This window comes from Mastigoproctus giganteus, chromosome 2 (assembly GCF_048544385.1).
Source record: "Mastigoproctus giganteus isolate SK-2022 chromosome 2, ASM4854438v1, whole genome shotgun sequence".
NCBI classification, from domain to species: Eukaryota; Metazoa; Arthropoda; class Arachnida; order Uropygi; family Thelyphonidae; genus Mastigoproctus; species Mastigoproctus giganteus.
In genome coordinates, this window is record NC_143576.1 from 157,403,664 (window position 1) to 157,429,211 (window position 25,548).

At 36.6% G+C, this 25,548-nt stretch overlaps 1 protein-coding gene across 2 annotated transcripts in view; it reads right to left on the reverse strand.

Annotated features, from left to right (window-relative positions):
* Positions 1-484: 484 nt before the first annotated feature.
* LOC150089688 (Ig-like and fibronectin type-III domain-containing protein 1) overlaps positions 485-25,548 on the reverse strand; it is a 337,470-nt gene continuing 312,406 nt past the window's right edge. For both annotated transcript variants that reach the window (XM_090389599.1, XM_090389600.1), the window contains 3 exons: positions 21,822-21,851; positions 8,047-8,222; positions 485-944 (listed from right to left, as the gene is read on the reverse strand). In XM_090389599.1, the coding sequence (XP_090245725.1) occupies positions 807-944; positions 8,047-8,222; positions 21,822-21,851 (344 nt within the window). In that variant the 3' untranslated portion in view covers positions 485-806. The remainder of the gene's footprint in view (positions 945-8,046; positions 8,223-21,821; positions 21,852-25,548) is intronic.

Here is a 25,548-nt window from a genome sequence, read left to right on the forward strand (position 1 = left end):
ACAATTTGAGATGCCACCACTGGTATTATTTGATGTTTGTTTAACATGAAATGATTCCAAACAAAGCAAAACAGCTAACAGCTAATCTTAAATGAATAAAATCAAGATCATACAATATTTTCAATAATTATGACAGCAAGAATAACAAATAAATGAATAGATACTTTATTCATTTAAGTTTCATAACTTATTTATACAAACCATTCTTTCGAAGCATACAACTTCTTTCCCCCCAAGGTTTATAACTGTTCCTTAATTGTATACACTTTTTTCTTCTACTATATCAAGAATACAACACTAGCCCTTTTTTTTTTTTTTTTTTTTCACTTTTTTCACATTTTGCATTGGATGCACAATTTTATATTGAAATATCTGTAATACTGTCAGTATGTATAATCAGATATGAACACATCAAGAAAGTTATCAGTGTCCTTTTCTTTTAAATATACACTATAACAACCAGACTAAACTAACGGTAGAGCAGCAGCACTTATTGCCATTCTTCATATTTGAAGAAAGTTGGATGATGTTACTCAAATGATTGAAACTTTTTTACCTGATTAAGTACCAGGAGTTTATTATGTTATGTTTTGTTTTATTCCAACATCTGAAGTGAGAAACTGCACCATATCTAACTTCATGTGCCAATTTATAGCGTTCCTAAGGGTCACTTTATTCACACTTGTAATGTGGTCCACAAAATTGTTCCATCAGAGCTACTATATCACATTTTAATACAGTGCAATTGTTGAAGTGCAGTATTACACATGTTCACAGACACTATTTTTCACTAATTTCCACGTAAATTATGCCTGACCATTTGGGAGTCGCAATTCCTGATGAAGAATACCATAATTATTCTGCTGGTTCACTGGTTTATGTTCTAACTCTTGAAGTCCTGATCCTCCACTTGAGTTACTTTTTTCCAATGCCAAAGAGGAGTTCTGAGAAGATAGAAAAAAATATATAAATAAAAAGTAAGTGCATATCTGCTATATTACTAAAAGTAGTGGAATACTAGAAGAAATGACAGCAATGGTTTACAGATCACATATTCAGTGCAGGGCATCATATGGCCTGTAATACAACATACAGATTTTTTGAAATGCTTTCCATCAAGTTATGATGTGTGTCAACCGAAATAATATTTCTTTGGCAGAGCATTTAATTTAGCAAGTGATATTGGCCTCTGTGAATGAGTTCGCACAAATCTTTCCAATGCATATTACAGTGGCTTAGATTGGGCTCTGAGCAGGCCAGTTAATCGGTACCACACTCTGGGGCTCTGATGGATTGGCCTACTATAAGTCTCGATTCTGTTTTTTTCCAAACCAAGCCATTATGAATAGTTTTGTGACAAATGTCCTGTTGAAAAACATTTATTGTGCTATATAAAATGAAATGCCATTACAGAGGATGTTTTAATATTATTCCTGCAAAGTATGAAGTGTGACCAAATTTTGGGAGGGGGGGCTGAATTAATATCTGGGAAATTAGCATTAATAGAGTCATATGATGCAAGACAGCAAGCATCAGACAAAAAAAAAAAAAAAAAACCACACACATTTCCCATTTCACCCATCCATTTGCTACAAAAGTTTGTCCAGCTTTTTCTTGAATCAACTTCCACAACAGATGGAAGTTTGTTCCAGAAATCAACTACCCACTGGCTAAAGACAAATTTCCACACATCTATTCTACAACTGTTTTTCCTCAATTTGAATTTATGCCCTCTCAGCTTCATAATCTGAGCAAGAGGAAGAATTCCATCAGCATTGGGCCCACTCAAGGCCTTATAAACCTCAATCAGATCTCCTTGCAGGTCTACAGATGCTGCAATTTGCTGAACTTAAGCCTTTCTTGGTAAGAGCACACACTTTGTTCCCCTTACCAATCTTGCTGCCCTTCTCTGTACTCATTCTAGCAACTCTACATCCTTCCTAAAATGAGGCCTCCAGATGTCTACGCAGTACTCAAGGTGTGGCCTGACCATTGCCTTGTATATGGAGGGGATAATCACCTCCTTATCCCTGCTAAGCAAAGTTCCTATATATCATTGACAAGACCCCATGACCTGCTCTGGCAGCCTGTCTGCACTGCTCAGGAAACTTCATATCTGATTGCACAATTAATTCCAGGTCTTTTTCATTCTCCACTACCCTGGGTGTAGTGCTACAGAGAAATGTACAGCTGGTACATTTCTCTGGGGTTACTGCTATCCATATGCAGCACTTTGCATTTATCAATGTTAAACTGCAGTTTCCACAAATGAAGCCTACCTGCTTTTTTTTGGATGGATTTCCTTCAACGTATTCTCCTTGGCACTGTACACACAGATTCCAATGCTTCTCCAACTTCTTGAATATTTCTGATAGGCTTCTTGTGGAATTACTTATAGTTTTTGTATGGTATTCACAATAATTAAATTGGGCATTCAAATTCCCGAGATCCACTTTTCCAGCATCACTACACTCACCATACAACTGTTTTGTCATATTCCTAGTTCATTGTTTGATGATACGGAACAAATTCATAATGAAAAATGTGTTGTGAGTCAAAAAATACAATAAGCTCTTTTGTTTTTTTTTTAGGAGCATTAGCACCTAAGGCCATATTGCTCCGGGGATATGCAGTGGTCATTCCCTGACCTTTCCGCATCCTCCGTATTTGGTGGTCACGGGCTCGAACACCGGTCTAATCAAGAAGCGTGTGCTATGCACTGCTGCTCCTGCCCACCTGGCTATGGAGGTGCTTCAATACAATAAGCATGTGCTTCACATTTGATTTTGTCACCAGTAATGATGAAAAAACCAAAAGGTGGGTCAGCAGTAGCACATTGGTGAAGATCCTGACATACGAGAACTTTCTGCTCTCTGTAATCATCAGGAAGGAAGCAAGGCAAAAACTTGGCTGAAAGGCATCACATTCCCAAATATTGTGTTAACATTGACTGGCATGTCCCATAAGAAATAACAGTTCCATTAGTAACTGCAGATAGCTAAACATTGATCATTCCTCCTGATCAAATCATAAACATTAGCATCTGAATTATTGTTTTTAAAAGTTGAAGGGCAGGCAGAGGATCATCTTCAATGGATAAGTAGTCCTCATTAAACTTTGCAAACCACTGAAAAATCTTCAAATAACACATAACTTCTCTGAAAGCTGTTTTTAACATTTTATGAGTTTCTGTTGCAGTTTTTCCCTAACATTAAACAAAATTTGAGGATTTATGATACACATGTGATGAAATACATTTTAAAATGAGTTTAAGATGTGTTTCATAAAATGCCTTCTATTCAATGTGTGCTAATTTAGACTGACTAGATAAATGAATGGTTCATTTATCTAGTTAGTCAAACCTTTTGATCACACTTTACACCATCTGCAAAAACTATTGGTCCAATACTGTACCATGAAGTGCAAACCCAAACCATCAGACTGCCAGTACACATGCTTGTAGTGGAAATCAGTTGGGATTTTGTGTAATCATTTTCAAAAAAAATTCTCTTGGTTCCCCAAAGGATTCTGTGGAGCATTCACTGATTGCTTCAAAGAATCCTTTTTTCACTCTTTCCAGGTCAATTCCTTTTTTACTCTTTCAGAGGTCAGTTCCTCCAGGACTTCACTGTACCCACTGCTTTGCATTAATTTTTTCTTTACATGTCCACAACCAGATGTGGTTCATGGAGCCACACCCAAACAACAGCTATGAAACTCTCTTGGTCAACAGTGCCATAGTGATAACTGAAGATCATGAAAAAAGTATTAGTTTTATTGCCACCATACAAATATAACCAATCTCAGTGTTAGCCAGGGGATTAGCTTCAGAGTTGCTGCAATATAGCTGACATGACTGACATAAGTGTTTATGTCCACAGTAGAATTTAGCAAGTGGGATGCTATTTGTTATTTAGTTTTTAGGAGCATTAGCAACTTAAGGCCATATTGCTCCGGGATATGCGGTGGTCATTCCCTGACCTTTCCGCATCCTCCGTATTTGGTGGTGACGGGCTCGAACCCCGGTCTAATCAAGAAGCATGTGCTACGCACTGCTGCTCCTTCCCACCTGGCTACGGAGGCGCCGCAAGTGGGATGCTGCCACACAAATTGCATCACTCTGCTCTAGCTCTAATGTCTGCTTTTATCTGTCAGATGTTAACTCATTCCTGGACGAACAGTTAAACAGCTTGAAATACCTAATGAAGCAATCAGACAGGAAATTTTCAGCTTTGTAATTAAAAAAAAAAAAAAAAAAAAATGCACAAAGTTTTTTTTTTTTTTTTCAAGCTTGCCAAATCCTGATTAAAGCCATTTCTGTCCTGGAAAAAAAACTGACAATTTGCAGCAACAAATTTGCAGTAACTTGACTCTAAGGTCACCACAAGGGATGTGGGTAAGGCTGTGCCTTACCCACATCCCTTGTAGTGGAAATCATTGCATTACTCATCCATTAATGTAGCACTCTTTCAAAGAGTTCTGCTTCCCATTGATAATTGCCATGGCAGCAGAAATAAAGAACTCTATACAGAGGTGGTGAACACTTCCAAAGCTAGCCAGAAGTTAAACCTCCACTTCACCTTGATAATAATTGCAACTACATTAAAAATAAAGAATCTTATTTTGGAGAGGATGGAAAACCTGTAACACTGGTGAAAATGTAAGCTCTGTCAATCGACTCATCAAATTTTTTTTCTGCTAACACTTCACTTTGCCCTGCTGTCATGATGCCACTCTGCCAACCACACCCAGTTAACAAAACTGATATGGTGCAGTCATATGGTCACATTTCTAGCCAGAGCATAGCAAAAACAGTGCCAAGATGGCACAGTAATAGCAAATTATGCCAATGACAGAGCCCTTTCAATAGAGGGCCAGAAATTTGGGGGGGGGGGACACCACTGCTGTTGTTGTTGTTGTTGTTATTTGGTTTTTAAGAGCATTAGCAACTAAGGCCATATTGCTCTGGGGATATGTGGTGGTCATTCCCTGACCTTTCCGCATCCTCTGTATTTGGTGGTCACGGCTCGAACCCCGGTGACACTACTGCCTCCAAAATCAAGAACATGGAAATGAACCACTGCTGATTCTAAGCTTTTTCTGTGTTTCAACCCTCTTATCATTTTTCATGCCAGTAGGTTGTTTGTTACCTGTCTGAACCCACTTACTTCAACTCTTGTTACAGAAGCCATTATAGAGCTTCATACTCACTATAATGTCCACCAACTTTAAACACACAGAGCAAGTTACTCCTCCTTCTTCTGGATTGATTGTACCTGTACTAACTATGACAATGAAGAACTTATAATCTGGCCCGTCAGTATAAGGATCTGGCCAGATCCTTATTTTCACCAATGAAATGATAATTCAATAGTGATTAAATCTCGGGAATCAAGCATAGCTGGAAAATTCAAGTCAAACCACAAGCCCATTAATTGGCTAAGCAAAACACTGCATAATTCACTCAAAAATCTTCTTGACCTCTGATTTTACATATCTGAAGGATGTCTACTTAACTAACCAGCATTACTTTTTCAGTCTGGTCATGAACCAGTTTCTATCCACTTTAACCTTCCAAGTTCCAGCTTCACCAAATACAGTTGGTGAAGAAGAAGATGCATTCCAGATACAGTTGGTGAAGGTGGATGCATTCCAGTGTCTCAAAACTGCCTCTGCAATTTCTTGGGATATGCCAGAAAGCTGTGGTGCTGACCTAAAAGATTAAAGATCTCAATCAGTCTAAAAGTTTGAACTTTGACCTCAACAAAGCTTTTCCTTAAAAGGTTTCCTCTCATGCGTGTGTCTATCCAGCTGACTTTTTAATTTCTCCAAACTGTCAGTTTCAACCACCCATGGAGGTAACTTATTCCAGCAATTAACATACTGGCTAAAAGAAAACTTCCTGCAATCCAGTCTAAACCTCTTAGGGTGCCGCAACAACACTCCAGGGGTGCCACGTAATTTGGGTTTAAGTTACTTAAACTTATTTTTTTAAATTTATATATTTATTTCATTATAAAAAGGTGTACGGTATCTTTTTTAATTTTGTGGTGATCTATAATTGATGTTTATTTAATTCCTCTATATAAAGAATAAAATTATTATATATATATAATTTGTATTATGAATTGTAATTTTGTTTATAGTTATTATATTATTGTAATAACTATCATATAACATTTTTTAATATTATATATATATATATATATATATATATATATATATATACAGAGAGAGAGACAGATCTAACAGGTAGAAAATTGAGTAGGGGTGTCATAAAATAAAATAAATTACTTAGGGGTACCGTTATTAAAAAAAGGTTGAAAACCACTGTCTTAACCTCTTCATAATCGAACCCCTTTATATTAATCTTCAATAAGACCATGTAAAAACATGTCTTTCCTACTAAATTGTCCAGTCCTTATTAAATAACTTTCCTACTAAAGTGGGCAGTTATTTTATAAGACGACTTCACAAAATGCAGACTACCAAATTCCCTAACATGTTTAGCCCAATCTCTGCTTCCTCAAGTCTTCTAAAACTTCTTGAGAAGATTTTTTTTTTTCTTGTCTTGCCATGCTTTATATCCTTGAAAGCACTGTTTGTTAGGTTACCACGATGGTTGGCTATTGCATTAGCATTAGCATTTTAGCATTAGTAGAGGCATATGATACAAGAAAGCAAGCTTATGCAGCATCGGCCAAAAAAAAAAAAAAAAAAATTGGTGAAGTATCTGTTCAGAATTTCTCGAAATATTTTAGCATTCTGACAGTTACTGAAAGCACTATTTTGGTTGGTTCCAAAACAGTTGTGATTTTGATTACTGCCTTTTTTGACCTAGGTGACAATGCTGTTTTCTACTGGGAGCATTGGCACTCAATCTTTGGATTATATCCATGCAGGAACTAACACAGCTTGTTCAAACAACTGAGATGAAATGAGGAATAAACTTGACACTCACTCATTTGAAGCCAAAATCCTCAGTCAGAATGGCCTAAATTGAACCAATGAAAGAGATGCCACCCAGAAATTTTTCAAATGGTCAGTCATCAAACTGATTTGATGGTGAGGACTTTATTGATGTCTTAATCAATTTTCTGATGTTGATGGGCACCTGCTTCTTTCATCTTCAAGCTAAAAATTTCCCTCATGAGAACAAAAACTGTTTTTTTTTCCTGTATAAACTGTAATGAGCATTTCATGTGTTTCTGTACCTGACTTTCCAAGCTTAAAAAAAATTATGTTTGCACATGTTAAAATTTCATCATTTTCAGTACATGTCACAAATGAGAAAACAAGCAGCTTTCAATTAGACTAGTCAGTAACAACAAGTTAAAATTTGATGTTATGCACCAGTCATGCAAATGTTCAAAAAATATTACTGTAAGCTTCAGTCAATTTTTTTTCTACTGTTATACATTCAAGAATTATAAGGTTGTTCACCAGACTTTTTGATCAAACCTTGTACATATAACTTACATTACTGTTTCTACTTCTATTATTTAATAATAATGTTTCTGTATTTTTCAACTCACCAGGAATGTAATTTCCCTTTTTCCCATTAATTTACCTGCTGTCAGCCACATGAAATCATGCTCAAGATACTGGCAATTTTCTGACCCATTTTCATCCCATTCAACAGAAAGCTCTCATATTTTTAATAGACAAACTGTGCCAAAATATTACCTTGGAAAGCAGTGTGAGCTGCTTCTGAATGAACAGATTGGCTTTCAAGTAAGATGAGAATGAATTAGAACAAAAAAAAAAAAAAAAAAAAAAAATTGAGAGCCAGACTCCTAAGTGACCAACAGCAGGATAAGTATTTGCTATTCATGGTTTTGATGATTGCAGGGATCAACCAGTTCCTAACCCCTGCAACTTGCAAGGGATACAGTTTCACCCCTATGGTTTTGAAACATGGACATATATATAAGCAGTGTTTAGATAATTTATAATCGTAATACAACAACATTTAAAATAAAACATTTTTTAAAACAAGTGTTTTTTTCATAAAAATCGATTTAAAAAAAAAAAAAGAAAATTTACCTGCAGAGATAAACTGTCTCTCATGTAAGTAGGATTTTCAAAAGAGACACTTGTTCCTGGTGCTGTCCTTCCATGGAATTTCAGATACACGTAAATGACTATAGCTCCAGCTAAAACAAGCAGTAGAGAACCCACTACAACACCTGCTGCAATTTTTCCACCACTACCACTGTTATCTAAAAACAAGAGAAAGGATATTATCTGATATACAACAGATGACTATTTTCAAACATTTCTGACTCTGTTTAAGTGCTATGCAGATTTAACTCGTTATGATAAAATCATTTTGTGAAAATTTCAGATAACCTAAGTTTATAAAATAAAATTTTAATAAAATATCCCTTGTAACATAACCAAGCAAAGTTCAGAACTAAAAGTAAAAGTTTCATGCTATAAATATATAACTGGCTGAAATCTGTGAAACTTTCATTGAGGATCACTGCTTTTATTTATAATCTTTATATTTTATATAAAGTTTATATTTTATATTTTTAAAATTTATATTTTAAATTCTACTAGGCTTTTCATACCAATTAAGAAATACTGTTCAAGGTTGAGGTCTCAATGGATGTCAGATGAACTAATGACACTTGTGGTAGAGAAGGAAAATGCGTGGGATGCATTTATCAGGCAACACAAAAGCCTATGGTAGATATAAGGTAGTCTGTAATCAAGCCACAAAGGCGGTTAGGCAAGCAAAGGCACATTACAAAAAAATCTTTGGCAAAGGATGCAAAGAAAAACAGCAAAGACTCCTTTACTTATGTAAACTCTAGAAGGGCAGATTGGTCTACTTGATACCGTGGTATGACTGTTGATGATCCTGCTCAAGTAGCTGACAAACAGAATGAGTATTTAGCATTAGCATTAGTAGAGGCATATGATGCAAGAAAGCAAGCTTATGCAGCATCAGCCAAAAAAAAAAAAAAAACAAAAAAAAAAACCACTCCCATTTCACCCCTCCGTTCGTTCGAAATACCTGTCCAGCTGAGCCTTAAATTTATTTAGGCTATCAACTTCCACAACAAGGGATGGAAGTCTGTTCCACCAACTAACTACCTACTAGCTAAAGGCAAATTTCCGCACATCTATCCTACATCTGTCTTTCCTCAATTTGAATTTATGCCCTCTCAGGTGATTATTCTGAGCAAGAGGAGGAATCCCATTGGCATTGAGCATGCTCAAACCATTCAAGGCTTTATACACCGCTATCAGATCATCTCACCAGTGCCTAGTCTCCAGACACTGTAATTTGCAAAACTTAAGCCTTTCTTCATAAGAGCAACCCTTTGTTCCATTTACTAATCTTGTTGCCCTTCTCTGAACTCGTTCCAGCAGCTTTACATCCTTCTTGAAATGAGGCCACCAGACCTGTATACAGTACTTAAGGTTTGGCCTGACCATTGGCTTATACAAGGGAATAATCACCTCCTTATCCTTGCTGGAATAATTCCTGCATATCATTGACAAGACACCATGAGCTACTCTTGCAGCCCATCTGCACTGCTCAGAGAACTTCATATCTGCCTGCACAATTAACCCCAGGTCCTTTTCATTCTCTACCACTGTCAGTGTAGTACAACAAAGTTGATACATTGCTCTGGGGTTACTGTTTCCCATATGTAGTACTTTACATTTATCAATATTAAACTTCATTTGCCACCTCTCAGCCCATCTGCTCAACCTTTCCGGATCCTGTTGCAGCAGCATAGCATCAGTAGTGTCCTTAACAACCCTGCCCACCTTTGTATTGTCTGCAAACTTGGACATTAGGCTTGATATACCATCATCAATATCATTTATAAATATAGAAAACAACAATGGACCCAACACTGAACCCTGAGGAACTCCACTAATAACATTAGTCCACGATGAGCAGTGTCCATTGATTACCACTCTGTCTTCTCCCCCTCAACCATCCTTTTATCCATTGCAGCAATTTGCCTCCAATATTACACTGCTCCAATTTTTGCAGCAGTCTTCCATGTGAAACAGTATCAAAAGCGTTTCTAAGATCCAAATATATAATATCAAAGTTATTCCCTGCATCCAGTTCTTTTGTGACTGCATCATTGTATCCAATCAAATTGTTCAGGCAAGACTTTCCCTTAACAAAACCATGCTGTGTCCAAACTATAACTGAAGTCTTGTCTAGATGTTCCTGCAGTGCTTCTTTAACCAGTGCCTCCATTAATTTTCCTGGAACAGAAGTTAAACTCACAGGTCTATAATTACTTGTGCCCACCTTTGATCCTCCTTTGTGAATTGGGGTCACATTTGCACATCTCCAGTCTATGGGTACCTCCTCTGAGTCCAAAGCAGCTCTCATAATTATGGCTAAGGGTTCGCTTACTTTCTTTGCTGCCTCCTTTAATATAACTGGGTAGATCCCAACCACCCTGGTTGCCTTTTTTATGTTTATCTTCAACAATTTCTCCTCCACTTTCCTCTCAGTTATAACAAAAATTATCTGGCTCATTGCCAGAGTTTACTTCACCTCTGGCATTCCCCTTCCTGAATAACTCTTCATGTGTGAATGTAGATGCAAAATACTCATTTAGTTTGTTAGCCACCTGAGCAGGATCCTCAACTGTTGAACCATCAATATCCAGTGGACCAATCTGATTCATCCCTTTCCTTCTAGAGTTAAATAGGTAAAGAACTCTTTTCTGTTTTTCTTTGCATCCTTTGCCAAGGATTTCTCATAATCTGCCTTTGCTTGCCTAATCTCCTTTGTGCCTTGGTTACAGACCAGCTTATATATATCATAGGCTTCCATGTCACCCATTAATTTATATGTATCCCATTCATTTTTCTTCTCTGCCATATGTCTAATTAGTTCATCTGACATCCATTTAGGCCTAAACCTTGAACAATATTTCTTAGTTGGTATGTAAAGCCTAGTAGCTTCCAAGATAAGTTCTTTGAATGCTTCCCATTTTGAATTTGCTGTTGGTAACATCAGTTGGTCCCACTGTATAGAATTTAAATACTGTCCCAGACCATCATAGTCGCTTTTACGAAAGCAAAAACCCTTCCCTTTACCCTGATGGTAGTTACCTCTTTGAGTAAATCCCACTTCAGCACACTGTGCTCACTGCCACCTAGTGGTTCCTTTATCTGCAGATTCTTAATGCATGAAGAATCACTACTGATAATCAGATCAAGAGTATTACTCCCTCTAGTTGACTCCCGAATATGATGATGTAGAAAACAATCATCCAATAAATCCACAAAAGCCTTGCTAGTGTGTGAGTGACCAACCCACAAATTCTAGCAATATCTGGGAAATTAAAATTCCCCATTATAAGATGCTCTGATTTACTGGCCCACTCTATTTCCCTCTACAGTTTCTTATTAATACTCATCAGAGTCATTAGGCCTATAGCACACTCCTACTCTCAATTTTGATCTCCCAATGCTTATGTCACACCAAACTGACTCGACACTGCACTGTCCAGCGATATCGACTGGCTTCACTTCCTTGGATTTTATGTGTTTCTTAACTAATAGCATAACCCCTCCTCCCTTCCTGTCCTGTATATCCTTTCTGTATACATTGTATTCCACAAATTCCAGTTCTGTATTCCTTATATCTGTGTGACACCACGTCTCTGAAATCCCAACAATATCTGCCTTTGATGTTTTGAGAAATACCTCAAATTCATCAAATTTATTTACCAAACTCCTAGCATTGGTGAACATGCAAGTATACATGCACCTGTTCCTATTCTTAGCTACCCTAACACAACCCATGTGTTTACTTGTACCGCAATGACTCCCAGCAGTCTGTGAAATATCCTGCATCTTGTTTTCCAGGCTGCTGCTTATTCCAATAGAAGCAGTGCAAGAATAACTTTCACCTCTGCCAGTGGCTACTGTTAATCTGTTAGTCCTTATATCCCCCCAAGCTAGCAGTTTTCCGACCCACCTAACACTGCCTCAATAGCATCAGCAAATATTCTTGCACCCTTTCTATTTAAGTGTATCCCATTTCTGTAGAAGCAGTCTCTCCTGTTAACAAGTACAGACCAGGGTGAAAAAAAATTCTACCCCTTGAGCCTTACACAATCTTTCCAGGGCAGAATTAAGTGTCTGGGCTTAATTGCAGACACTTTCAAATTCAGCCCTAATTCACGACTTTTTTTAAAGTGACCTGTACTTCTTAAGTAATTCTGCTGGTCTCCTACTCTTAATATCATTAGTGCCAACGTGTACAACTATATCACCTTTTGTGCCCTTAAAAGATAATATCCACTCTACGTCATCAACCTTTGCCCCTGGCAGACATATCCTGGTCCTGTTCCACCTATCCTTTTTACAAAGCATGTTCCCCGTTTCCCTGACAATAGAGTCACCAACAACTACTAGTTCCTGTGGGACCAGCGCATTCTGCCTTGGGGGTTGCCACTGTGTTGCATGATGACCAAGTGCAAGGTCTGGCGTTGATGTGGGCAGCTGAGAGCTTGATGGGCCCCTCAATTTAGATCCTTTGAGGGCATCCACCCTGTCCTTCAAGCTCTCATATAGGCCCATAACAACGTTGTCGCCTGATTTCCTTACACTACATCGTGCACACATACAAAGACATCCCCCATGGCAATATCATGTCCCATACCCAATTGCTCCACAAACATCAGGCAAGCAGTGCATTTTAAAATGCTGTGACTCAGAGGGCAACTGCCCCCCTCAGTTCTCTCCTGAGCCACAGCACTCCCATTAGTTTGAGCCTTTTGCTTTGCTGCTCTGGTCTGAGTCATGATTTCGATTTAATTTCAATAAAATTTCAATTTCAGTACAAAATTATAACCCTAAACTTGTATCCCAACAAAGGTATAACGCTATATATATTTTTCAATATTGAGTATTATCTACAAGTTCCATTTATATGACTTCTGTATCAAGTTATGTATTAATTAATTATGTTACGTTTGTAATCTAAGTCGTTATATGTATTTAGTTGAAAAGTACAATTTAATTGACAATGAAGTTTAACAAGATTAATAGATTTTACTGATTAATTGACAATATTATATTATATACTATACTAAGCTTATGCTATCTAGTTCGGGATATAACATTGTATTGTATAACAATGGCGGCAAGTTACGAACAGTAAATCTACAGACATTTAAGTATTAATTAACTTCCAAATCTTGTTGTCTCAATTCAGAATAAACTAAGGATCCTGACCAGGTCTATAAGCTACTTATAGAAAATAATTTAATATAACAATTGGTCAATAAAGCGGCTAAATATGGCTAAAAAACTTCTCGTTTGGAGCTGCAACTTGCACGTGGATTTGATACTCTTACCGATACTAAGTAATACCTACAAAATCTCTATCTAAGTTAAACTTTAAACTAAGTATCATAACTATTTTGCATCTACATTCACACATGAGGAATTCTGTAGGTAAGTGGAGGCCAGAAGCTTATCAAAATACAACAGGAAGCTAAATGATTTTGTAATAACCAAGAGCAAAGTGGAGGAGAAATTGTTGAAATTAAACATAAGAAAGGCATCTTGGGTGGATGGGATCTATCCAGTTATATTAAAGGAGGCAGCAAAGGGAGTAAGCAAACCCTTAACCATAATTATGAGAGCATCCTTGGACTCAGGCGAGGTCCCTAAGGATTGGAGATGTGCAAACATATCTCCAATTCACAAAGGAGGATCAAACGGGGACACAATTAATTACAGACCTGTTAGTTTAACTTCTGTTAGAGGGAAAATAATGAAGTCACTGGTTAAAGAAGCATTGCAGGATCATCTAGACAAGACTGCAGTTATAGTTCAGACACAGCACGGTTTGTTAAGGGAAAGTCTTGTCTGACCAATTTGATTGGATACTATGATGTGGTCACAATGGAACTGGATGCAAAAAATAATTTTGATATTAAAATAATTAATAAATTAAAAATTTAAATAATTTTTGTGTTGGGCCCATTGCTGTTTTCTTTATTTATCAATGATAGTGATGAATCAGGCTTATATATCAAGCTTAATGTGCAAGTTTGCAGATAATACAAATGTTGGCAGGGTTGTTAATGACATTATGCTACTGCAACAGGATCTAGAAAAGTTGGCCAGATTGTCTGACAAGTGGCAACTGAGGTTTAACATTGACAAATGCAAAGTATTGCATATGGGTAGCAGTAATCCCAGAGTAACATACCAACTGTGCGATACTACACTCAGTCTAGTCGAGAATGAAAAAGATTTGAGTAGGGGGGTAAATGTGCAGTCAGATATGAAATTTTCTGTTCTGAGCAATGTAGACAGACACCTGCGAAGTGATCTGACTGAGGTTTATAAGGCCTTGAATGGTTTCAGCAAGCTCAATGCTGATGGCATTCATTCTTTTGCTCAGGTTACACACCTAAGGGGGCATAAATTCAAATTGATGAGACAGTTGTGTGGAAATTTGCCTTTAGCCAGTTAGTAATTAATTGCTGGAACTTCCATCTGTCGTTGTGGAAGTTGATAGCTTAAATAAATTCAAGGAAGAACAAGATGAAATTTTGGAGCAAATAGACGGGTGAAATGGGAAGTTTTTTTTTATTTTTAAAATTATTTTTTGGCTGATTCTGTATAAGCTTGCTTTCTTGCATCATATGTAATGTTTTTTTACATTGCTAAACTTGTCTTATTTACATATGCAGCTGTGCACATAACATGTAATATTTCTATGATAATTTGGTAGATGTTAGCCTCAGCCTATATGCAAGTTTTAATGAGTTAACAGTGCTCCATATTTTTCAGAAATTTAAAATAAGATGAAGATATGGGTCCTTCTTAAAATGAGACCTCCTGACCTGTATATAGTACTCAAGGTGTGGCCTGTTCATTACATTATACAAAGGGAAAGGCTAGCAAAATGCCTGTATATCATTGACAAAATTTCATGAGCTGCTCTGGCCGCCTGTCTGCACTGCTCAGAAAACTTCATATCTGACTGCACAATTACTCCTAGGTCTTTTTCATTCTCCACAAGACTGAGGGTAGTATTGCACAGTTGGTATGTTACTCTGAGGTTACTGTTATCCAGCAGTACTTTGTATTTGTCAATGTTAAACTTCAGTTGCCACCTCTTAGCCCATCTTCTCAACTTTTTTTAGACCCTGTTGCAGTAGCACAATGTCAATACAGTCATTAACAATCCTGCCAACCTTTGTATCATCTGAAAACTTGCACATTAAGCCTGATATACCTTCATTAATATCATTGATAAATATACAAAACAATAATGGGCCCAATACCAAACCGTGGGGGACTCCACTAATAACATTAGTCCACAAAGAGCAGTGTCCATTGATTACCACTCTCTGTCTTCTCCCACTCAACCATCCCTTATCTATAGCAGCAGCTTGCCCTGAATTCCATACTGCTCCAATTTATATAGTCTTCCATGTGCAACGGTATCAAAAGCTTTCCTGAAATTCAAGTACATGATATCAAGATATGCATGAGGCATATAATGCTTTGAGAATTTAAGAAAATAAAAAAAAAAAATTGTGTGTTATGAGAGAATGTTAGAAAATGGTAACAATGGTATGGTACAGAAGTTCAGGTCAATTAGTTACAGGCCTGCTTAGCTGGTGGAATATGTTCACACTGATCTGCTGATAGCCACACTTGAAGATCTGTAACTGTTGGAACTCAATTTAACCCATTCCACTATTCATCATCACTTGCAATGGCTGGGAAAAGTATCAAAACTGAAAAGTGGGGCTCTACATATGTTTTTAGCAGAGACAATCTTAGATATCACCTAAACATTCCGTTTCATGAACTTAAAGCACTATTGTTTAATTAATGCTTTATTGGGATGAAAAGTGGATGATTCTTTATTATAACGTAAAGCATCACCAATAGTAGATTCATGGGAGGATGTGATATAACACAGTCAAGACATGGTTTTCATCACATTAAAGTTTTCTATGCATTCAAGGTGTGGTTTATTTTAAACTGTTACAGCCCAATGAAACCATCACATCTGAAGTTACTGCTGTTGGTTTTATGGCACCCCCAGCATCTTAGGACCACATTGCATTCATGTATATTATGCCTGTACAAGTGTGTGTTCATGGGACAATTAGCATGTTGTGCAGGTGGATAATGCTCATATCTTTTGCAAAAACTGCCAAGTCTGAGCACTACACTGCAAGAAAAATATCTTTGACTAGTCTCAAGGGTGTAGCACAATTGGTCAAATTTCATCAAGACAGTATGTATCCTAATAGTACTCAAATCTCATGTAGCCAAGTCAAAAAGCATAGGTGAAAAAATATTCTACAGCTTCCATATCATAAAGACCTTGCATTCAGATTACCACTTAAGTCTACAATACTATCTTGATGGAAAAGAGTTTTTAACACACATCACTTATGGAATGAACTGATACTTCACTATACTTCAATTATGCTTTATCAGAAAGAGAAACACAAGTTATCATGGTAATCAAAAGCACAAGTTCAAAGAATGAAATGCAGATATGCTTTCCAATCTAATACTAAATCTTCAATATAAGTGTGAGCCAAAATGCAATCACTCTTATATAATTCCAGATGATTATTTCTGGTATTTTCAAACTGATTTTAGACACAAATTTAGTTTTTTTATGAATTTCTATTTTTGTATAAAAAAAGGTAAAGATAAACTGCAGCCATTATCAATCCACTGCAGGATGGAAGCCTCCTCAATGATTCATTGTCGAGGGAAAATGGACCACAATCTGCCATGCTGGTCCAGTGTGGGTTGGCAGGTTGGCTGTATTTAGCAGTCAGGGGCTTGAAACCCTGTCTACTCAAAGCATATGCTACTGCATTCCTGCTCCTGACCACACAGGTATGGAGGCTCTATTTTTGTATATATCTATAAAAACTTAGATTAATCTGGCATTATATATATAAATCTAGTTTCTAATCAGAAATGCTGTTTATTTATGGTATGATAATGAGATATTTTGTGAGGCATAATGGTAACCTCACAAAATAGGAGATCAATAGGATTATGAAAAGACTATCTCTCCTTATAAAATGTACATTTATAGTTGATAAAAATCTTTTTATTTCAATGGAATAAGTATGTAAGGCCTGCAAATATAGCTCTCCTATCTGTTCTCTAACTAACTACATCAAATCCAAAGCTATGTTAAGACAGAAGCCTGTAAATGATCCTATCCAGACAGTCGTATCCAGGTATCATCGTAGGGGGGGGGGGGTGCATGACGACCAGATTTTTGTGTTTTTTTCTTAGATAGACCTAGGAACACTTATATGAATGCACTTATATGCATGGTTAAGGGGAGGGACACACCCTCTCTGCCCACCCCTGATTATGCCTCTGCATCCAGGCACTAGCTCTCAACAGCAATAAATTGAGTAACAGCAATGAGATCTTTATGGGTACTGGTGCAATGGCAAAAGAATACAATATTACTGGAACATTTTCAAGTAGTGGACAGGGGTAGCATTTTCTTGTTTGCACTGGCCACTTAAAGGGCTTGACACAGCTGTTATTGTTGTTTATATGGGTTAATGATACAAGAGCCAGCAGGGCCAAATTGTGTTTATCTAATGGTTAGTAAGAAAGAGGAAACTATAATTAATGACAGCACAGCACAGTACAGTACAATCTGATTCAGGTAAGCAAAATGTTCTTCTATATTAGTATCATCTTCATGAAGATGAGATAAAGTCAGTGATAGCTATACATTTCAAAGTGATTGAAAAGTATTTAATCAGACAGTTAGAAGATGAGGACAGTCTACTAACAAAGGATGAACAGTCAGTTGTACATGACAAGATGTGCATTTGGGAGTGTTAGTATTCATTAGGAGGTACAGATTACTTAACATGTCCCAGAGTAAATTGATTAGTAACACATTTGCTATCTCAGTATCTGGTATTTTGTGAGTTCAAATTTTCTTGTTATCAACTGTTGTGTTAATGGGGGTACCTTGCATCCCATAATTGACATGAAAATCACTGAAACAGATGTCTTGGAAAAGGAGTATTTGGGATGGCTATTAGTGAATTACAAATAGCATTATTAAGAAAAGCAGAATGACTTTATATTCCTTTCTTGTGTTTTTGTGGGTGGCTGGATTTAAACTTTCTAGTAAATGAAGGTTTTTTTGCTTACAGTAGAATAAACATCATATTACCTGTCTTGCTACTGCATTACCTTTTGCTTAATACCATCACGAAAACACTAATATACCATTTATTTAAAACACGGGACACTTCTATGACAACACAACCTGACTTACTGGTTCCTCAGTCCCTTACAAAATGAAGTTCTGCTAAGCATTAAGACTGCTGCATTTATTAGGTAGTTTAATTCCTACAAGTCATAAAAATGCAAGAGAGGATTAGAAAGTCCTACTTTTCATAATTTTGAAAAGGCAAAAACAGCATTATCTAATTAATAATTTTTAACTTATATTGCATGGCTGCTCACAGATAAAAACTTCATTACCACCCTTGGTAAGTAACATCTAAGTAACATATTTTATATAAGTAAAAGATTTACCTTTTGGTACAGCAATTTGACTAAAAATAGTGCAATAATAAGAAAACTTATGATAAAGCAAGTTTTTTCTGCTGTGAGCATTAAGACCATTGCAATTACTAGGCAAGTTTAAATCCTGCCAAGGCAAAAATACAAGAGAAAGAAAAAGGAAGGCCTCTTATTTTTTCACAATTTTTAAAAGTCTAGAAAAATAATTATAATTCTCTAACAAGAAGTGCTACTTATTTATGGTGTAACAGTGAAGTAATTTACAAATAGATTTATAAGATGAAATATATCAGTATCATTACAAAAAATGCTATTTTCTCATGCAAACTTTCCTTTATTATAACTCTGTCAATAAAATGTGAACATAAGTCCTGCAAATTTAAAACTGGATGTACAATAGATGGCTTTAAATTTACTCACTTGCCATTACCCTGCATGTATAAGTGATCTAGTTTTATTAGGAGACTCTATTGTCAGGGAAATTGATAAAATATTTTATAATAAAGATAGGTGGACCAGAACCAGGGTGTGTTTGCCAAGAGTTATACATCACAAAAACAAATGAATTTGGGATGACTTATGAAAGCAGACCAAAGCTTAAAATGTTTGTTTAATATCATTAGTCACCACATGAATAATAATGCTCTCTTTGCATCTCTTAAAATCTGAAAATCTGTTGGTAACATCATCCATTGTTGCTCTTGGCAAACAAACCCTGGTTCTGGTCCACCTACCTTTATTACAAAATATTTTATCAATTTCTCTGACAATAGAGTCTCCTAATAAAACTAGATCACTTTCAAGCAATGTTTTATTCCAGAGCAGTATGCACTTGACTATTCTTATCTGGCACCTGAATCAGGGGTGCATCACTCGACAGGTCACGAAATACTTGAGTCCTTGGCGAGCTCATAGTTATATTTGTTTCAAGGGCAAGCACTCATTTCTTCAGTGACTCAAATTCTTCTCATAATGCACCAAGTTCTAATTTGAGATTGGTACACTCCTTACATCGTGCAAAGAAAAAACTGTCAGTTGAGCTAGGTCTGTCCACTAGACCAACCTTAAAATACATTTCACAGGCTATACAAATGATAAACTCATAACCAGAAATTACTATAGGCATTTCAGCCTGGGTCATAACATCCTTGGACTTTGTATTGTAAGTGAATTTTGTAGTAACCATTATTAAGGTAAAATCTGAACTTCAGAAAGATTACAAAATTGAAATTTACAATATATTACAGAAATGAAACTGTTGACAAAACTTTAACCACTAGAGAAGTTCAATTTAGGCTACTGAACGGAAGTTACAAAGTTCCTGCCAAAATATTGACAACAAAGGCCTTCTGAATATTAAGCTGTAGCTTTATAAATACTTAACTAAATACAAAAATAAACTAACCTATGTGACTATACGAATTAAAAATATATATATTAATTAAAAAAAACACCCCACTTTTATTCCAAAAACTTACCTGCTATGAAGTTCCAAAATGCACTGCACCATACATAATCAAGTGCCGCAATGTGCTATATGTCTGCACTAGTTGACATCCAACCAACAAATCCACATATACTCCACACCCAAACATCTCCATTGGATCAAAAGCATTGCACATTGAGATTTGTCATTTCATACTTCTGCAATTGTTCCAGAGACACCTCAGAAATAACACCATTCTAATACAATTTCACACAGGTGACCAAGATATTGGGTTGAGTTTGTGTGCAACTGCCCTGCCTTTAAACCCAAGGCACTGAAGCTCCCAATGGATGATTTACATAATGACAGATGTCCCTATGCCCTCTTGGACTTGATGTGGAGCATTGGAATGTTTTCTGCCTGCACCAGGGGCAATGTATGAATTACACTCTTTATGATTCATTGAATACATATCATAGATAATCTGTTATCATTTAGACCTCTTTTTTATTCACTGGAGCGTTACATACAGCCTTCCATCTTTGAATAACACCCACTACAGTGGATTTTGTGAGGTTCAGAAGCACGTGTGTGCACGCACGCACACACACACACATGGCTGATGAGGTGGAATCTAATGCACTGCTGCACAGGCAGATATGAATCATTCATGTTTATGCCATGAGATTTATATTGTTACATCTGAACTGATATGCATGCATGAGGAACTTCTGGAATAGCAAACAATATCATGGATGGGTATCTGAATACCCCTGAATATATAGTGATTATATAGAGTAAATGAGGAAGAATCATTAAGAAACCAGAAATTTATTTATATTTTCTAGATAAATAAAATAAAACTAGAACAGAATGTCAACATGTTATTATATTACTTTTTAACATGGTCATTGATATTGTTCAGATAATTGTCCTAGTATAATGAAAGACTACACTGTTTATGCCTTCATAATAAAAGTTTGTATCTTGCAATGTAAACCAAGTTTAGAGGGCTGACAGATCCAAGTTGAAGAACAGGCAGAGTGAGGGGGTTTGTATGCGATATGGGGATAAGTTGTTATGCAGAAAAATACTCTCTGAGATGGCAACCCAAATCTCTCTTCCTTGGCATAACTGTCTATCAACTGGTGATGAATTCCAATTAGGTTTACATTTCTGGTTCACAGAAACTGAAGAACATTATGCAGCTTTTCTCGATACACCGTTTTCCAGAAGTACCCAAAAATGTGAATGGAACTCAATGTGCAATCTGTGTACATTACACCACCTAGTGATGTAATGTACACAAGTAGTTAATACTTTCCACAATTGGTTAGCATTTTTTCAGTAACAATAACAACAAAGTTCTAATAATTTCATGAACCTGCCTTGTAAGCCATTCAGTAGTACTAAATGAAAGACCAAATTGCTATTAGCAGTCAACAGAGGAGAAGGAGGTATGTTTGGAAATTTTTTACTGACATGTGCACAATCATGCTATTATTAACATCATTAATATTATTAGTAAACCATAAAGAGCTTAAACTGGCTAATTTAAGGTACAGAAATCTACTTAGTGTCTGGAATATACTAAGTGCTCAAGCACTAAGATTGCTAATTATAATAGCATGTAAGCTAAAAAAAAAATTCTTGCCCATAATGGATAACAAGAAATTGTGAATAAATCTGTTCCAAATTAAGGAAGCTGCATGTTGGACTAACACTACTACTGCTATTACTACTACCACCTGACAAATCAGCAACTCTGAAATTTTATCTAAAGGTTTTAATCAGTAAAACTAGTAAAGATATTTTTACTTACCTTCAGCTATTATTTTTATTGTTTCAGAACCTAAAATTGAAACAACAGAGTTTAAAATAAAAAGTTACTAGTCAAATGCAAAAACAGGATTATTAAGATTAAAAATTATATATATTAATTTATATCTCTTGCAAGCCTACAATGAAATGCACACTTGCAAGAGATATAAAACAAATAAGAATTGTATCATTCATACTGTATTATTATTAGTATTAAAATGGAAAATGATGCAAGTAAGCTTACCTAGTACTTGTATAACCAAAAAAAACGACTCCAAAGCTTCATATTTTATTTATTATTTTTTTAAAGTATTTTTGAAACTAAAAGAAATGGCACATGCAAGGAGATATGATTGAGTTGCTTATAGCTTTGAATGGATTGAGTAAGCTCAATACCTATGGAACCTTACTTCTTGCTCAGATTACACACACACATGTGCATGCGCACACACACACGCACACACAAAAAAAAAGGGGGGCATAAATTCAAACTGAGGAAGGATGGTTGCAGGAGAGATGTGTGGAAATTTGCCTTCAGCCAATGGGTAGTTGATTGTTGGAATAAACTTCCATTTGGTGTTGTAGAGGTGGATAGTCCTTGCATCATTTTACTACTACTAAGGCAAGGTAAAACTGTCTGTATATCTCTACAAATAAAAGAAATAGTGTGCACATTTCATGAATGATGTCAATTGAATGTTAAAAAGCTGATAGCATTTTGACTAAAAGCAAATTTAAATGCATCCAGTCTACAATTATCTTCCCTTAATTTCAATCTATGTCTCTTTGTTTATATTATCTTAGGGAGTGGAAATATGCTCCCAATGTTTAAATCTGCACAAATCTTTTAAGATTTTAAATCACAGTCAGATCTCAATGCAGATCTTTCTACTCCACTCTTTGTACCACCCACTAATATTGTTGACCTCCTTTGTACCCTTTCCAGCAATATCATTTTCTGAAATGAATATGATATTCAAGATGGTCTGACCACTGATTTGTACAATGAAATAATTGTTCAAATCCCCCTACATGCTATTCTAGAAATTCTACTATGATACTGAAAGAACTTCATGTCCAACTGCAGAGCATTAGCATTAGTAAAGGCATTTTATGCAAGAAAGCAAGCTTATGCAGCATCAGCCAAAAAAAAAATAAAATAATAAAATAAATAAAAAATAACAACTTCCACTTCACCCCTCTGTTCGTTCGAAATACCTGTCCAGCTGAGCCTTAAACTTATTTAGGCTATCAACTTCCACGACAAGGGATGGAAGTCTGTTCCACCAACCAAACACCCGCTGGCTAAAGGCAAATTTCCGCAGGTCTATCCTACATCTGTCTTTCCTCAATTTGAATTTATGCCCTCTCAGGTGATTATTCTGAGCAAGAGAAAGAATCCCATCAGCATTGAGCATGCTCAAACCATTCAAAGCTTTATACACCTCTATCAGATCACCTCGCTGGTGCCTAGTCTCCAGACACTGTAATTTCCAAAACTTAAGCCTTTCTTCGTAAGAGCACCCCTTTGTTCCATTCACTAATCTTGTTGCCCTTCTCTGTAGTCGTTCCAGCAGCTCTACATCCTTCTTGAAATGAGGCCTCCAGGTCTGTATACAGTACTCTAGGTGTGGCCTGACCATTGCCTTATACAAGGGAATAATCACCTCCTTATCCCTGCTAGAAAAATTCCTATATATCATTGATAATACACCATGAGCTACTCTTGCAGCCCATCTGCACTGCTCAGAGAACTTCATATCTGCCTGCACAACCACCCCTAGGTCCCTTTCATTCTCTACCACTGTCAGTGTAGTACCATATGTAGTACTTTACATTTGTCAATATTAAACTTCATTTGCCACTCTCAGCCCATCTGCTCAACCTTTCCAGATCCTGTTGCAGCAGCATAGTGTCAGTAGTGTCCTTGACAACCCTGCCAACCTTCGTATCATCTGCAAACTTGGATATTAAGCTTGATATACCATCATCAATATTATTTATAAATACAGAAAACAATAATGAACCCAATACTGAACCCTGAGGGACTCCACTAATAACATTAGTCCATGATGAGCAGAGTCCATTGATTACAACTCTCTGTCTTCTCCCCCTCAACCATCCCTTTATCCATAGCAGCAAATTGCCTCCAATGCCACACTGCTCCAATTTGTGCAGCAGTCTTCCATGTGCAACAGTATCAAAAGCCTTTCTAAGATCCAAGTATATAATATCAAAGTTATTCCCTGCATCCAGTTCTTTTGTGACTGCATCATAGTATCCAAACAAATTGGTCAGGCAAGACTTCCCCTTAACAAAACCATGCTGTGTCCGAGCTATAACTGAAGTTTTGTCTAGATGATCCTGCAGTGCTTCTTTGACCAGTGCCTCCATTAATTTCCCGGGAACAGAAGTTAAACTCACAGGTCTATAATTACTTGTGTCAGCCTTTGATCCTCCTTTGTGAATTTGGGTCACATTTGCACATCTCCAGTCCATGGGTACCTCCCCTGAGTCCAAGGAAGCTCTCATAATTATGGCTAAGGGTTTGCTTACTTCCTTTGCTGCCTCCTTTAATATAACTGGATAGATCCCATCCACCCCAGGTGCCTTTCTTGTGTTTATCTTCAACAATTTCTCCTCCACTTTACTCTCAGTTATTACAAGATTCTCTAGCTTACTGCCAGAGTTGAATACACCTCTGGCATTCCCCTCGCTGAATAACTCCTCATGTGTGAATGTCGATGCAAAATATTCATTTAGTTTGTTAGCTACCTGAGCAGGATCATCAACAGTTGACCCATCGATATCAAGTGGACCAATCTGATTCATCCCCTTCCTTCTAGAGTTTACATAAGTAAAGAACTCTTTGCTGTTTTTCTTTGCATCCCTTGCCAAAGATTTCTCGTAATCTGCCTTCGCCTGCCTAACCTCCTTTGTAACTTGGTTACAGATCAACTTGTATCTATCATAGGCTTCTGTGTCACGTGTTAATTTGTATGTATCCCATGCATTTTTCTTCTCTGCCATATGTCTGATTAGTTCATCTGACATCCATTTAGGCCTAAACCTTGAACAATATTTCTTAGTTGGTATGTAAAGCCTAGTAGCTTTCAAGATAAGTTCTTTGAATGCTTCCCATTTTGAATTTGCTGTTGGTAACATCATCAGTTGGTCCCACTGTATAGAATTTAAATGCTGTCTCAGTCCATCGTAGTCGCCTTTATGAAAGCAATAACCCTTCCCTTTACCCCTAATGGTAGTTACCTCTTTGAGTAAATCCCACTTCAGCACACTGTGCTCACTGCCACCTAGTGGTTCATTTATCTGCAGATTCTTAATGCATGAAGAATCACTACTGATAATCAAATCAAGAGTATTACTCCCTCTAGTTGCCTCCCGAACATGCTGATGTAGAAAACAATCATCCAATAAATCCACAAAAGCCTTGCTAGTGTGTGAGTGACCAGCCCTCAAATTCCAGTCAATATCTGGGAAATTAAAATCCCCCATTATAAGACTGGTTTACTGGTCCACTCTATTTCCCTGTACAGTTTCTTATTATACTCATCAGAGTCATTAGATCTATAGCACACTCCTACTCTCAATTTTGATCTCCCAATGCTTATGTCACACGAAACTGACTCGACACTGCCCTGTCCATCAATGTCGACTGGCTTCACTTCCTTGGATTTTATGTGTTTTTTAACTAATAGCATAACCCCTCC